At 35.8% G+C, this 16,724-nt stretch overlaps 1 protein-coding gene across 1 annotated transcript; it reads right to left on the minus strand.

The window, feature by feature from the left end:
- Positions 1–1,154: 1,154 nt before the first annotated feature.
- LOC121425150 lies at positions 1,155–15,345 on the minus strand. The gene is made up of 16 exons (XM_041621149.1): positions 15,226–15,345; positions 14,290–14,367; positions 13,090–13,228; positions 11,648–11,823; positions 10,314–10,513; positions 9,544–9,709; positions 9,261–9,376; positions 8,538–8,684; positions 7,923–8,067; positions 7,395–7,541; positions 6,546–6,794; positions 5,797–6,095; positions 5,190–5,469; positions 4,182–4,392; positions 3,503–3,621; positions 1,155–2,969 (listed from the first exon to the last, which is right to left on the minus strand). Exons 2-16 carry the CDS (start codon positions 14,357–14,359, stop codon positions 2,851–2,853), a joined length of 2,583 nt encoding a protein of 860 aa, XP_041477083.1. The 5' UTR covers positions 14,360–14,367; positions 15,226–15,345; the 3' UTR covers positions 1,155–2,850.
- Between the last annotated feature and the right edge of the window lie 1,379 nt (positions 15,346–16,724).

Raw genomic sequence — 16,724 nt, forward strand, 5'->3', positions numbered from 1 at the left:
TGGAAGCATTGTTGTTTTTTGTGGATGTAAATGAAAACGACAATTCAAAAGAATATATGAATAATCAAGACGTCAAAGTTGGTGCTTATCTCATTAGATTTTAAAGCACCATGTCACTTTATTGCAAATGACCTTCTTATGATCATGCGTAGAATCTTTTGATCATGCGCAGAAAGGAACTACGAACTGGCTTATTGCCTTTGACATCATATTGTATGTGGGTTTAGTTTGATGTGGTCTAGTGGTTACAATCAAAGAGACTTGGGTTCGAATCCCAACCCTAGCATGTTTGCCTTCAGCATTGAATTTACCCACACTGCTGCACTCAACCCAGGTAAGTTGAATGGGTAGCCGGCATGACATATTTATTAAATGCATCAAGTGCCTTTGGCAGCTGGAGCTAAAGCCGGGGGTAAATTGTAGTGGGCCACTGAATTGGCAACTAGATAATCAGCACCTCAAATGCTATGTATTGTTATTAGTATTATCGACTTCAGTGTAATAAGGTGATTTCAACATTATTCTCTTTTACAGAAAATGATACTTTTGTCACCCTCTTCCATTTTGTTATTCAGGGCACTAAATTTTTTAGACATATGCTCTCATTGGCATGATTTCAATTAATTATTACGATTGTTTACTTCTTATTGATAGTTTTTAAAGTTTAATGAAAACACTTAAGAAAAGACTTCGGAATGCATTTCATATCAAATTTGGAGGGGGGTGGATATACATTTCTTAATGGAATTGCCTCAGAGTTTGAATTAAATTTTAGTTAAGAATGTGGCCTATGTTAGCATAAATGCCATGAAACCACTTCTGAAGTAATCTGGCTTGCCATATTCAAGAGCACTCAATATCACATGCACAAATAATGTTTTAATTGAATTATTTTGTGAATTTGATCATTGTTCTGATCAGTGTTTGTCATTTCATCTTTTTTCTACCAACTTTGTCAATATTTAAAGAATATTTTATCTTGTGAATCACAATTATTCTAGCTATGGATGATAATCAGATTACGGAAAGTCTTATAAAAACATAGAATGATCACTTTCATTGCAGGAGGTGGTCATTAAATTCACAATTGACTGTTTAAGTTATGATATAGAATGTGAGATACTAATTGAGTTAAATGAAAATACAATTTTCTATTCAATTGTCTCTATGCGAGTTTCTCTCTTTTCCCCTTGTCTTTGTGTCTCTTCATTTCTAAGTCTCTCTCTATCATATTGACTTTGTTCTCTCCCATTCTCTCTCGTTTTTTATCTCCTCTTCCTCTTTTCTCCATCTTATGTCATTTTTTCAAATTTCTGGTGTTTGTATTTTTCACTCTGTCCTATTTTCATGCCAATCGCCCCCCTGGCCATGAAGCTGTCATCCCAGCAATCCTATCTAGCCTTTCAATGTTAACCACACGCTGCCTTTTGCTTTGGTAGAATCGTTATTTGTAAGAGAAAGCGACAATTTAATCATGTTCCAGACTTTTTTGTGTGTATCCAGTATTTGAAATGCCTTCTCATATTTGGCATATTTGATATCAAGTACAGTGTTTGGTGTTGGTGTTAGTGTCTAGAATGTGAATCAGGTTCAGCTCAAAATGCAAGGAGTAGTGTTGATAAAACACCAGATTGCCTCTTGTTTGGTGTTGTATTGTGTTCAGTGTTGTGACTGATGTCTGTTTATCCCCATTCACTTACACCAGCATTAAACACTGTACTTGAATTATGTTCAGTGATTTTACTGTTTGTAAATTGTATATTTGACATTTTGAGATATTGTTTCAATTGAAATAAAACATGTTGACATGTTACCTTTTTCAAAATTTGTTTTGTTATTGTAAAAATTCTTTTAGACTTCTTGATATTTACTACATACATGACACCATTTTAGGATTTTTAATTTAGACAAAATGATCATTGGGCATTTTGATAAAATATATTTATTTACTGAGAAGATCTGTGCAACACTAATGTTTTTCATTTGTAAATCACTCCCAGTGATTCACTCGACAACACATTTACTTGTAGAATTAGGCTGAGAAATTTCAAAATGAAATATACTAATTATAAAGAACAGTGAGTTTAACATGACCTTAGTTGGGCAGTGTATAGTAAGAAAAAATAAAGACTCAAGCAAATAGCTTAGTAAAGCCTAGCAAACTTAGTTTTGTTATGAATTAAAATAAATATACAAGTACAATCTATTTCAGGAATTTTGGATAAATGTGTTGCTCCATTAAAATAATTATTCTTGCCTATAATTTACCAAATATATATTCAAATCAACATTACAAATGTAGTATACACATTACTGAGATAAGATAAAACAGGGCTGAAAATAGTATCCTAGTAATTATGTTCTAAAATAGATCATTTAATCAGTATTTTTATGAATATCCTCACCTCCTGAAAACTAGAACCTGTATTACTCTCATGGTTAATGATAATTGGTGACCCATGGGCTGAAAATAGTATCCTAGTAATCATGTTCTAAAATAGATCATTTAATCAGTATTTTTATGAATATCCTCACCTCCTGAAAACTAGAACCTGTATTACCCTCATGGTTAATGATAATTGGTGACATGGGTAAAAGTACTTCACAACACCAGAATGAAGAGAGAAGATTCATCAAGTTTTAATTTTTTTTTCGGAAGAGATAGGTCAAAGTGCTAACATGTGAAAAATCAATTTCATTTGGTACCTAATGCAACTTTTTGCAATCTTTTTGGTTCTCATGTGGACGAATTAACATCAGCCGATTGGGGCTTCACATGGATGACGATTATGTTACGGCTCCTTGCTTCTTTGAAAGATACCCATTTTGACGGTTTAGACAAAGTTTGCATCAAGGAATAGCGATACCACAGTTGTACCAACTGACTATAATCTTGCCAGTCCAAGTATTCATACCACCTCCTATATCTCCAAATGTGACACCTTGTCCCCAATGGCTGCGATAGTATCCTGGCATGATAATAAAACAGATATAATTATTTGAATATTGAAGTTAAACTGATGATCTTACTGAAACAAAACATTTTCTGAGTGCATTTTATGAATAATTATACTATCTATCACAGTGCATCTCTCCATTCTGTAAGAGTTAAGGTAAATCTCCCCATCAATCTCCTTGATCATTATTGCCCTTCCCACCTCCTACCCCCCCCCATTTTTTATCTTACCCTCTCTCTCTTTTCCCCCAACTCCCCTCCCCATTCTTCTCTTCCCCCACCCTTCTACTAATGAGTATTCCCCAATTTTGTCCCGCTTCCTCTTTTTTTTATCTCTCTTCATCATTATCTTGTCGCTCTTTCTCCTCTTCATCATTTCCCACTCCCTCCTCAACTCTTCTCTCTACCTTCCCGTTGTCCTTCCTCCCCCTCTGTTCTCTTTCTTTTGTCCATTATCACATCTTTAACCCCGTTCCTTCTAGATTTCCTACCTTATCCCTCTCCCCTTCCCCTCCTTTCTACCAATCCATTCTCTCCTATATCTACCTGATATTGCTGGCATGATCATCCAGTCCTGTGATGTCCTAACTAAACTTTGGTTTTGTGGATTCCCTCCAACAAACTCACAGTGATCCTCCCCTCCTCCACTCTGATCACCTATGTTCCTGTGCCCCAATAGAGAAAGTGAAATAAGATCAGCCGTTTTGGTATTTTGAATAATATTTTGGAAACTCTCAGATACTGATTGTTTTCCTGCATGTATCCACTTTCTGCCTATTTGAGCTCTGTATACACAATGTCTCACAAGATTCAGAAAATAATCATTAATGAATGTGATTTATCCAAACCAAATCACTAATATTAGTTAATCAATGACTCATATTTGTGGAGCTTATATCCACTTTTTTCATCTAATGTAAAGGTTATGCATTTCATATTTAAGTGAATAAAATAGATTCGGGAAAGTGTACCAAAGAAAGGTCATTTTACGGACAATATCTGAATTTGGTCTTTTCTGCTCTTTGATACAACTTCCTCAACATTATGATCCAAGAATCAATTAAAATGAGCAAGGAGTAACACATTTCTGTTTTGTTTAATTTAATGCGATAATGTTCGAAATTTTATGTAGCAATGTTCTTTTCGATGGCTGTGTGCCATCTTTTAAAGCAAACAAAAATGCATGGCTGATCATCAACAAAATAGAGTCAAAGATTCAACATACTGGAATGTTCCCTGAGGATCGTCAGCCAGGAAGATCTTGTAATGATATGGTGTCCTGCACAGCACAACCCCGACGTATCTAACGTTATAGAAGTCGGGATCTTCCGGTCCACCCAATTTTTTGACGTACTGGTCGCCATGGCAAGCAGAGAATGAGGCATCGTAACTGAATTCTTGTCGCGTCCATTCCGTGCGGGATATGGTTGATTCCACTGAGGAGGAAAAAAATATTCTTATGTGATTTTAAATTCATACATTCTAAAGGACATTATTCTCCTGGACAAAATGAGACTATTGCAATGACTGTTTTAACTAAAATATTCATGAGACCAAATTAGCAACAATCTCCAGATATCATACCATTTATATGTTCTTTCTGTAAACATCTGGGTGGTATCTCTTAAAGCTGGAAAGAATCATGTTTTTATGGGAACTATCATAAATGATATGGAAATGGGAGATATAGGGTTGAGATTATAGTTGTAGCCTTGATATTGTATGTTTATATTGATTGAAAACACCAGCTGAAATTTTCATTTGACCACCAAAAGAGTCAGATTTGTCTTTTGAATTTTATTTTATTGAAATGGGTCTTGGATCATTGACTTAATACCAAATTTGTTGAAGCTGCTTTGTAAGCATGTGTTAGACATCTATATGAAAAAAATAGTAAAGGGCGAACTGGTACATGATTGGTGCAAGCATGTTGGAGGTTATTCATTACTGCACTAAACAGGACAGAAACCTTCATGACCCAAGTCTGAGAACAGTTGCATGTGACGCACTCCACATTCTTGGTTTTTATGATTCAGACAGAATAGTGTTTCATGATCAGAGCCAATGCCACGACCTAAAAGGGTAATTTGAGTGCAGGGGAAATTTGCCAGTGTTGTATTTGTGTAATGGTTTGCCTTTGATTCCAATTGTGCTCAGACTCGGAATCCATCAGAACTTTGCCATCCTGCTTTGTAAAAGTCCAGTTTCTTTAAAACCGAATATTCCATCATACCTCTTGCCATTGGAATAATTGGCAACGGAAGTCCCATTGAATCAACAATCGGAGGTTCTCCCGGAACAGTCAGAACCCATCTATCAGCCCGTTGTGTACCTGAGAAAGACCCAACTTCACCATAGGTGTTCTGGACATACTTGAGGAACTCTGCAGTGTGTAGGACGCCATCACCGTCAGTGCCATACCCGAAGGGCACGCGACTGACTGTCACAACTGTAATGTTTGTGTGGGAGAGTGAGTCAACTTCAACACTACTCAGGTCAAGATAGTAACCAGTCTGTAGATTGATGAAATGAAAGAGAGGGGTGATGAGAGGCACACACATAGCACAGATATGCTCTCTTTTTATCCATGGTTTCAAATTTTACTTGGAACAGCGTTGGTTGCAGTCCGGACTGGGCTCTAATACTAATCCCTCTAATTTATATTATTGATAATTTCAGATCAGAGTTGCAATCTACTACATTGTGCTATTTTTAAATATATCAGAGATCTGACATTCGCGGTTCTCAAATAAGCCTACTGCTTACTTGTTTAATTAAAAATGAACCTGCTCAATTCTCTCTGAATCGAATTCAATTAACAGCATAACCAAAGATCTTACCAACACAAATTTATCAACAACGATGCCTTCATCGATAGAGACAATCCATCGGACGGGTTCATACGAACTAAACACGAGAGTGATCGGGCCCTGATCTCCTCCAGTAACTCGAACGTGAACATCACCGGGCGAAGCTGGTCTGGTGTGAACGGGACCCTCATAGACACTGATGACATGCACATTAGATTCTGGGTTTCCTTCGCACGCGTAGGTATCAGCTGTCCTCGAGTCATCTCGGAATGTTGCCGTTGCTAAGGCATATGAGTTGTTGCGATAGATGCGGCATGGACCTACAATCGCTGGAATATATTGAAAAAAAAATTGAGTTGACGAATGTCAATGTGATTGTACAATTTTAGTTTAAGAAGAAAGCAGACTCCAGCGTATACATACATGATACAAATGGCTTTCATTTTAGTTGCCTTGTACAATTTACATATTTATTTTTGTTAGAATATATGACTTACAATAGCTTCCACAAGGATGAAAAGATGGTACACTACGAAAGTAAGGAACGGAAGTAAGACGGAAGGAAATAAGGCTAGAAAGAATCGGAGAAAAATAAAAATAAAACAGAAGTGAAAAGTATTAAAGGAATTGAGAGAGAAAATTGCAACAATCAAAAATGAAGTTAAAGAAAAGAAAGAAATATACACTTAGACACATAAATGGTTAAAACCCTGAAACTCATTTTCAAATTCATTGCTGAATAAAGTGAGTTTGTATTAAATTAGAAAATACATATTTACGTAGGCATGATATCCTTGAGTAGTTAGGAGAATCACATATACAGTATCCTCCGTGGCAACGAGCGAGGCTACTGACATGCCAACACATATTATGGCGGCATGGGACGGCATCTTCTTGGATAGGAGCCCTCGTAGTCGACGGTCTCGTCTCGGTGACCACTGGGATGTTTGTCGTTGTTGAAGCGATCGTTGACGGCGTTGGGGTAGATGTCGGGACGGCATCGGGGCAGTCGAAAGCTTCGATGCGTTCTGGTGAGAGATAGATGTAGTATTGGGTATATTGTTTAGGAAATCTGTCGGAATTATTTCGCTGTCTTAAGAATAACCACATGAGATAAGTACACCACTGTATGATGTATAGCTATGGACGTTATGGGCAGGGGTGGATCTAGGCTTTTTTTGGAAAGGGGGGAGCACATTTTTCCCGAGGAAAATTTTGACAAAAAAGTCTTCACTTTAAAAACGGGGGCACCCTTTTTTAACAGCATTTTTACATTATAAATTTTAATTGTGCCTCTCAAAGGGGGAGGGGGCACGGGCCGACTGTGCCCCCCCCCCCCTCTCGGATTTGCCAGTGGTTATGGGCGTCTTAATGGTAATCTTGAATGGACAGATGAGCACTGACATGGATTAAGTTGATATTAATGACGTAATTGTACAGATATTAAAATGAAAATACATTTTCTATATACTTTATATTATAAAGTTACCATAAATAATCAAGTGGAATTTTAAAAAGACCATCATATATTCTTATAAAAAACAAAACTATGATTCACAAAAGGAAGGAAAAGAAGATCTCGACGCTTAGGTCTTAAAGAACTTTCTCCTAAATTGTTGATTTCCTACCATAAAGACCAAACATCTCTTCAGCTTTTCTATCGAGTTCTTCTTGGAGGTATTCAATGGCACGCTGTTGCTCCTGGTTTAAAAGACGAAGATTGTTGGATTCTTTGATCGAGGCACGAAGGTCTTCACCTAACTCGAATGAAGATTCTAAATAATAAAATGTAGGGATGAATTTACCTACTGTTATTTGGCTTTACTCTGATAATACATGTAACGTGAATAGACATCGAGTGGGGGGGGGGGGCAAGGGCACATGCCACCACTTTTTGTACTTAACTAGTGTCCCCGTTTAGAAGGATGAATATAGGACCTTCACTGTTTTTTGTTGGGGGATGGAGTTATAAACCCTTTTCTCTCTCCTTTTCGATTTTTTTTAATTATTTGTAATGGTGTTTAAAGTAAAATGATTGTTAAACAACTTCCATTAATTTGCGGAGGAAAGTAATGGAATTCAAATGGCCTGTGGTAGTCAATGTTAGTTCTTAGACTTAAGCCTTATTTTTATCAATTGGGATTAAACATATTAACCTTCACATGTCTGCATATCCTGCTGTACTAGATCCATGATCCACTGCCTGAAACGATGCACCCTTGTATATACACCAGGGTAACCTGGACGGGCACAGCCTACACCCCAGCTCACTATACCAAGGAGGTACCACCTGTTGTTATCCTGGATCAAAAAAAAAAAAAAACAAAACATCACGTACCAAACATAGTTATGCAATATTCATGCGGAAAAAAATAGAACAAAGAGATCGCCCGGATGTGATCACGAAAAGATAAAAGGCAAAATAATTTAAATTTCTGAATCATAATAAATCAGTCAAGGGATTTTAATTTTTTAAGGCACTGAAAGCGCAGGGAATCCTGAACAGCGAATAAAAGTTCAAGTAATTTTTTTTCTGTCATTTTTAAAGCATACTGGCTATCGTCAAACGGACCATCAGAAAAATGACAAGCGAATATGCATACTAACGTCAAATAATTAAATTTCGAAATAATGGTATATGCTTCCCAATTTAACAGTTTGCATATTTTTAAAGAAATAACAGAAAATAAGCTTGTCCGTCGCGGAGAAAAAAATCCCACAAGAATTCAAGACATAAGCATAGTTCATATTATCCCGATGACAACCGTTACCTTGGTAACAAAGGGACCGCCACTATCTCCCTGACAGGCATCACGCTCGTCTGCCTTGCGCCCTCCATCTGCGCAGAACATGTTATTGGTGATGATATCAATATGGCTTCTGCCGCAATCCTGCATACTTGCGATCGTCAAACGGACCTTCAGAAGAATGACAATCATTATAAATGAATTTAAATTAAAAAAAATTAAATTTGCGTGTGATTGAAAAATATAGACTGATCTGAAGAAAAAAAATCAATATCGAATATGTGTATTCTTCATTTGTCAAGTTGTGCTTAGACGACCTACCTTAAATTTGAATAATGAGATAAAAATGCGGAAACAAACTATTCCTTCTAAACATAATTATATTTGGAATATATAGATGCCTATTCTAAATCGGGTAAATAAGCTTTTCCAAACATGAAAATAGATCTAGCGCCTTTTCATATGAATAAAACCGATTTATCAGATGCGATTCATTAAAAAGAAAAAAAAACAAGTGGGTTCGAGAGAAACAGATTGGTGATTCCACGACATCAAATGCCATTTAATTTTTTCGCTTCATCTGATCTTTAAGAATTCAGAGGCGCCTCATCAGACCCGCCCCTCTCAATTCTAATTTATATGTACAAAGTAAAAATGACATCAGTTCGCCATATTCTGCAGGATTGGTAAAGAAGTACTTGACAAAATCGAAACTATACCCTCTGAATGAATAGTGTTAGCTCTTACCCTCCTGAGGTATCGAGAGTAATCACCGGCTTCTTCAGTATTACCCCATCCAGTAACAAAACCTCTGGTACCTGCTTTCAGAAGTTCCTCAGCTCTCAGTTCACTTGGCAAACAAACTGAACAAAATTATATTAATAATAAACTTCAACTATTGTTATCATTGAGGGTGTAGGGGTGGAAAGGGTGAACACTTGATATTTCATGGTTAATGCATATAATTTTAGCCATTTTCAACCCAGCAGGAACTAAAAAACTAAACGAAACTCGACAGTTATTAACTCACGGGGAATGATGTAGTCGGTATACGTAACTGGCTGCTGGAGTTTGATGAGTGCAATGTCTGAATCGTAGGTCTGTTCGTTGAAGTTTGGATGCTTGATGATCTGTTCAGCTCGGAATGTCCGTTCGTTGTCAGAGATACTCTCGATATCATGTTCACCAAGTCGAATCTGATGAGGAAAAAACAAGAAACAACCAGGGGCATCGATCTAAGTTTCGGAGAAGGGGGAAGCGGGGGCAAAATTGGAAAACAAATTGTCCAAAAATTTCTGCCTGCTCTCGATCGGCTGTGGGCCAAATTTAGTCCGCGTAGCTCGCCGAAAATATTACAGTTTGTATAAAATAGTATTTTTATGACAAGTTTAATGGTTTGATAGTGCTTTCCCATGTTTTTTTTTTTAAATACATTTGCAATGCATATTATTAATTGTTCCAAGTTTTCAAAATTACGGTGGCAAATCAATATGTTCCACCCTTCCATCTCTCCATTATAATTGGGGTAGTAATAGTTACGCTATCTATTCTCTGTCAAAGAACCACTGTATTTATCCAGGTACATGTAATATGATCATATATCGTCATCATCAATATTGAGAGACGCAACACAACGTGTCGTAAGGTAATGACGCGTCGTCACACCAACGAAACCGACAGATTGCATATATTGTAAAATAACGTATAGTTTCGAGTGGTCCTGTAGTCGATTTCTTCGGTGTGACTACGGCATGATCGTGGAATATCATTCTTAAAAAGCCTTATCGCTTAATCACTTACCTCAAATTCATCAATTGAAAGACCAGAGAGGGAGAAACAATGTGATGCAGTCACGACCCATCTTCGGTTGAGTAAGACACCCCCACAGAGTGGTTTACCTTCATTGGTGTTCCATAGCAGAACTGTCCATGGAGACTGACCCTCGTTGGAGACCTTACCACCAACTACCTTCCCTCGGACTCGACAGTAACCACATTGAACTGAAGAAAGAAATTTGAAGCAGATGGGTAGTAAGACCTTTCATGATTCTATTCTTAAGAATATTCAATTTTTCATGTTTTTTCTGCCAACCCCTTGCTATTCAAGGTCAAAATAATGTGAATTTTTTAAAAAATTTTCAAAATATGCCCGAGTACCTTTCAAATTCTTAAAAAAAACTTGGTCCACTAGTTACATTTTCCAACTTTTTTCTGGAAGTGCCAAAACTCCTTTGTTACGACATGGACCTACTAGCAAAGGACCATGGTTTCGATAACCATTATGACGAATGTGAGACTGTGACAATGAGGAGTGTTGGCCTTTTGTGACAAACACAAAATTTAGGACGTAATCCCTGGCCTTTTCGGCCCCAAAGCTACAATTTTCCTTACTTTCTGAAAAGCACCCGCAACAACCATCAAATGGCAAATCGAGATAAATCATGAAATTCCTCGTGAGTGTGGACATTCACTTTGAATAGATTTGAAAATGCAAGCATCGTCAGTTTTTTTTTCTTGAGCTAAGTCCTTATTCATGTCATTAAAGAAAAGGTGAGCTTTTCGATTTGCCTGTCGACTTTTTAATGCAATTTTCTCGATTTTCCAGAATATGCCAAAGCACCCTCAAATTGAGTAAAGGGATTTGTCACTACTCTAATGAGTATGGCAAAATTTTCAGAAATATTTATGAACTTAACTACCTACCACTTTTGCCAACCGTGACAGCCTTCTTTATTTTCCTTTACATGAATAACATAATTATATGAATACCAAATACAATGGATTTATTTCAGTTGAGCTTGCCTAACATCAAAAGAAGGGCAATAGATTCTTAGGACATGAAAACATTTAAGAATCGACATAGTATTAACGATTTTTATTTTGGCAATTTTATACTTAACAAATTTTCAGTGATATTCCGATGTGTCGAAATTCCCCTTGGAAAATAAGAGAGAAAAAAAAATCGAATTTTTTAATTAATAGTTTTATTGTCATAAGTATATCTGTTGCCATTTCGGCAAAAAAGATACAATTTTAAACCATTATATTTTTCTGAAGCAAATGACACTATAGAAAAGAGAAGATAGGCCTAGAGATGTGTATTAAGGTCACTTAACTTTCTAACTCTCTACTCACATGCGCTATTACTGTCTACATCTGAATCAGTTGGTGGTGCTATGTCGAGCCAGAATCGATGTGTGATGATCTGGGAGTCTTGCGTGAGGATTAGACAGGAATACATGCCTCGATCCCATAGTTCGGAGTTCAATATCACCATACCTTCCTTCTGATCGAGAAATATACGACCATCTCTGATGGTCGTATATAATGAGTGAGAGAAGGGGCAGGAGAAGATACCAACCATAATTTGCATTTCACTAAAACAGTCATTACTTTACGAGAGATTGAGTGAAATAGTCGCACCATTCCCTTCAATTTCTCTAAATTCATTTTATTTTCAAAGTTGATCCCTTTTTGTATTTTGATTGTATTGACGGACAACTGATTTCCATCTTGTTTTCCTGACCACACGAGTCTCCGTTCGTCTCATTCCGTCATCTTCAGCAAGTCAATGTCTTTCATCTTTTACATTTAGTTTTATCTTTGTCGTGTCTTGATAGTATGTATTAAATGGATGGTCCGGGATGAAAATATTTATATCTGAATACATAGAGTAGAATTCACTGAGCAAAATGCCGAAAATTTCATCAAAATCGGATAACAAATAATAAGGTTATTGAATTTTAAAGTTTAGCAATATTTTGTGAAAACAGTCGTCATGAATTTTCATTAGGTGGGCTGATGATGTCACATCCCCACTTTCTTGTTCTTATGTTATTACATAAAATCATATTTTTGAAAATTATTTCATACTTGTGAGTAATATGTCTCCCTTATAATTAAATAAGTTGCAGCAATAAATATCTAATGCACTAAATCAATTGTCAATCCAATTTTTCTAGTTCTTGGAGGAAAGATTTGAATAAACATTATTTCATATAATAAAATACAAAACAGGTGGGGATGTGACATCAGCCCACCTAATGAATATTCGTGACGACTGTTTTCACAAAATATTGCTAAACTTTAAAATTCAATAACTTTGTTATTTGTTTATCCGATTTTGATGAAATTTTCGGCATTCTGCTCAGTGAATTTTACTCTATTTATTAAGCTATAAATACTTTCATCCCGGACCATCCCTTTAAGTGTAATTTGAATGTAACATAATCGTCTAGTAGTATTTCGGTGATATAATTTACAAGCAGCTGAGTGGCCCTTGTGATTGTTATTTGTTGGGAATCTCATTGAAATCTCTTCTTTGTAGGCCTGCTTATATCCTAGTCCCATTTTTAACCGATCATATTTCACTTAACTGCTCAGATAGAACATGTTAAGTCATTATCATTTGAGAACATGGTATCTTTATAATATGGACTAGAAAATATGTGCAAAGCATTTAGCAAATGTCCCAGTTCATATAGAGTTGTTTTGTCGGACGGACGTAAATCTATTTTTTAACGGGCTCATTTATTCATATTTCATAGACCATTATAAGGTCATATTACATGACATACCTGTAAGCATCAGTAATCTGTACAACGTCGTTATCTTTATTCCAACTGATCAAGATGGCTACTCCATCAGGTGGTTCACAGTCAAGTAAAACGTCATCACCAGCTGATGCAGTGATGTTACGAATATCTGGATCACTTACTACAAAACAAAAAAACACAGAAAATAAATATTACTCTCCGTTCAATTCATTCATTCAAATAAAGAATTATTTTCTTCCATTAACACAAAATTTATTTTCTCGATATTAAGTCATAAAACCAATTTATTGTAAAAGATTACAAGTTTGAAGAATGCATTAAAATACAATACCTTAAAAAAGCAACCAATAAAAAAACTCATAAAGCCGTAGATATTTTGGTGGGATATGCCTGATTTATCTTATTCCTATCAGTACAAAAACAATATGTCAGACAATGACTGGATAATGTATAGGACCATTAAACATTAGAAATATTGTAGGTTTATTATTCGGCACTAGACCTTCATTTCTCATTGAAAAAATAGGGAGTATATTACATTCTTAACAATAAACTGCGATTTATATTTTATCATTTGAATAATTGGCTACCAACTGCCCCCCCCCCCCCCACTTCGGCGCCATCCCTGCATGCCGCAACCGGGTTGACTCTTTCCTTCCTACATGCAAACAATTGCCATATCATTATACAAAATCCATTATACTTTATGACTTCCTTTGTTTGTATTTGATATCCTGTCCGTCTTCTAGTGTGTAATAAAATCTGATATCAAACGATATAATATCAAACATTGATAAGGTCTTTATATCCGGTCTCAATGCCCATGTCTTGACAATCTAACACTTATTGGTCTTTTCACATTTTTTTTCTTTGAACTTCCTATCCAACAAATTTGAAAATCGATCTAGCGAAATCCAATGAAATTAATTTTATACTATGAAATTTAAATTTTCTTTTAACTAAATGGAAAAGTAAGTGGGTATAATACAGATAGAAAACATTACTAAACAACATAATTCAGCGAATTCGTAGTTGAATAAATAACAATAAGTTGAGAAATACATACATAATGGATGTATAAATGTATGATTAAGCAATAGGATGTATAAATGTATGATTAAGCAATAAATCGATAATGAATAGAAAATAACAAATATGTGGACATAATTAAATGATGTCGAGATTGGTAAGTCTTGTGCTAAAGTATTTCAATCAACTTACACTGTGCCTGAGATATTGACGATAACCAGCATATAACCACGAAGACGACCGGTGTAATCAAGGAGTGCATGGTGACGACTTGATTTAAAAAATATACAAAAACTTCAATGAATTTGTAATAAGATATTTTATAAGACTTTTAAGAAAGAAACATTACCTTTTTTTACAAGTCATTCCCGAACTGAATTTTCATCGTATGGGCCTACACCTGCTGCTACTACCACCAATATACTACTACTACTACTACTTGTACTACTACTACTACTACTACTTCTACTACTACTACTACTACTACTGCTGCTGCTGCTGCTGCTGCTACTACTACTACTACTACTTCTACTACTACTACTTCTTCTACTGCTGCTGCTGCTGCTGCTGCTGCTGCTGCTGCTGCTGCTGCTGCTGCTGCTGCTGCTGCTGCTGCTGCTGCTGCTGCTGCTGCTGCTGCTACTACTGCTACTACTACTACTACTACTTCTACTTCTACTACTACTACTACTACTACTACTACTACTACTTCTACTGAAGATAACGATACTCTTTTTCATGCTACTTCTTTCATCTCTAAGGCATCTACCATAACAACCACTACAACCCTGCCCCATACTCCCATTTTAGGCGATACAAATTGGACGTCAAATTGTTGTAAATGAAGGATTGCTCATAAAATGCAATATCTTTTTTGTACAGAAATTAAACTGGAAACGAATCTGTAATATCAGTAAAGCAAATCATAGTTGCGTTCTGTTTCTACTGTAACCATTGTAGAATGGCGACGAAAAAAATGTAATCACTTTCACTATATTATTATGATTAAACCTACTGTCTTTTAAATCCATCAGAGAAGTTTAACTCTTCGCCTGCCAACGTCGCAAAGTGACAAATAGACAGTAAGTTATATCTCAAGTTAAGACTTAAAGGAATATTTCAACTTACCAAGATTCGTCTTCTTCTCCAATATTCGTCTTTATCGGCAGTAATAACTTGTGAACATTCACATTGCGTCCTGGCGGCAAGACAATGCATTTGGTTCGGTTTGTTCAAATTGTTTCCTTTACATGTACAGCCTGTCTAAACAAATTAACGACATCTCAATTTTTTGCTCATAGGCTTATAACATGGCATCCTCTCTTATTGCCCATGTCCGTGATATCAATTTTCCGATAACAGGATTTTTCTGTCATTGATATGCCGTAAATACGTACATTTTATTTGACTTTAAAGTTTGAAACATATTTTTTTTTATTTTTATCAATTAATTTAACCTTTATGCAAAAATTACTACTTGGCAGTCAACTGAGATATGAGTTTAAGAATGAATTAAACCGAACAGACTGACCTATACAGCACAGAAATTATTATTTTTAAATTGGCATATTTCCCTCTGTGAATGAGAACATGGAAACTTTACCTGTATCAACTCCTACTACGATTGTTACCGTTATACACTGTTATATTTAGATAAGTAAAGTTTCAAAGGACATTTATTGTCTTCTCTATTTTGATATTTTCCCCATTCAGAATAACCCATTGTGCGTTTTGCTGTAAATATTGAACAAACCCATTCTTATCAAAACTGCTATTCCTTTCTTTAGCGACTCAAGTCAGAAACAATTATGTTCTTTCTCCCCATATAGAAATTTTATCCACGTCGGGAAGTCGTATTGAAATGTTATATAGCGGAATGAATTAGCAGAAATGTCGCTTGCCACTGATCAGAATCGATAAAACTGATGTGGCAAACAAAAGCAAATTTAAAAAAACAATAGAATAGAAATGCCTTTCTACTCTGTTTCCCTGTATCTTTTTATTTGGACAGAGTGTACTGGTATTCTATCATACTAGTTTGAACACCGGAAGTGGACAAGGAAGATGGGAAGGAAATGCTCTTAGAGTTTGAACTCGAGACCAGAAAATACAAACAGACGGTGGATTGGGACCCGTTTGATAGATCACGTACCTTCAGTCCGTTGTTTGATAGAATTCGATTACTCTTCCACGAAAAACTACTTTCACTTTAGAGAATTCAATTTTGGTCAAATATTGAAACATTCGTGTGAACACAGTATCAAATAAATGCTGGGTGTACAAATATTAGTGCACGTGTTCTCACTACCATGATATCTTTTTATAGTATAACAAATCAGAAAGCATGTTAGGTATATGTGCTATTCACAACTCACATGATATATACATACATGCTTTAAAATCGAAAGAAAGACCTATTAAATTTCTTTTATTTTTTACCAATTCATTACCGATTACCATAAAAGTGTCCGAGAGTTAATCCATGGAATACCAAAAGGATTTATTATATACACTGTTAAAAATAATTTAAACAACGATGTTTACTTTGTGAATCGCACAGTAGTTGTTTAAATATTTCAAACAAGGGGCTAGTGTTTAAAATCTTAGACAACAAAGTTTATATTCCA

The sequence above is a fragment of the Lytechinus variegatus genome, chromosome 1 (genome assembly GCF_018143015.1).
Source record: "Lytechinus variegatus isolate NC3 chromosome 1, Lvar_3.0, whole genome shotgun sequence".
Taxonomy (NCBI): Eukaryota; Metazoa; Echinodermata; class Echinoidea; order Temnopleuroida; family Toxopneustidae; genus Lytechinus; species Lytechinus variegatus.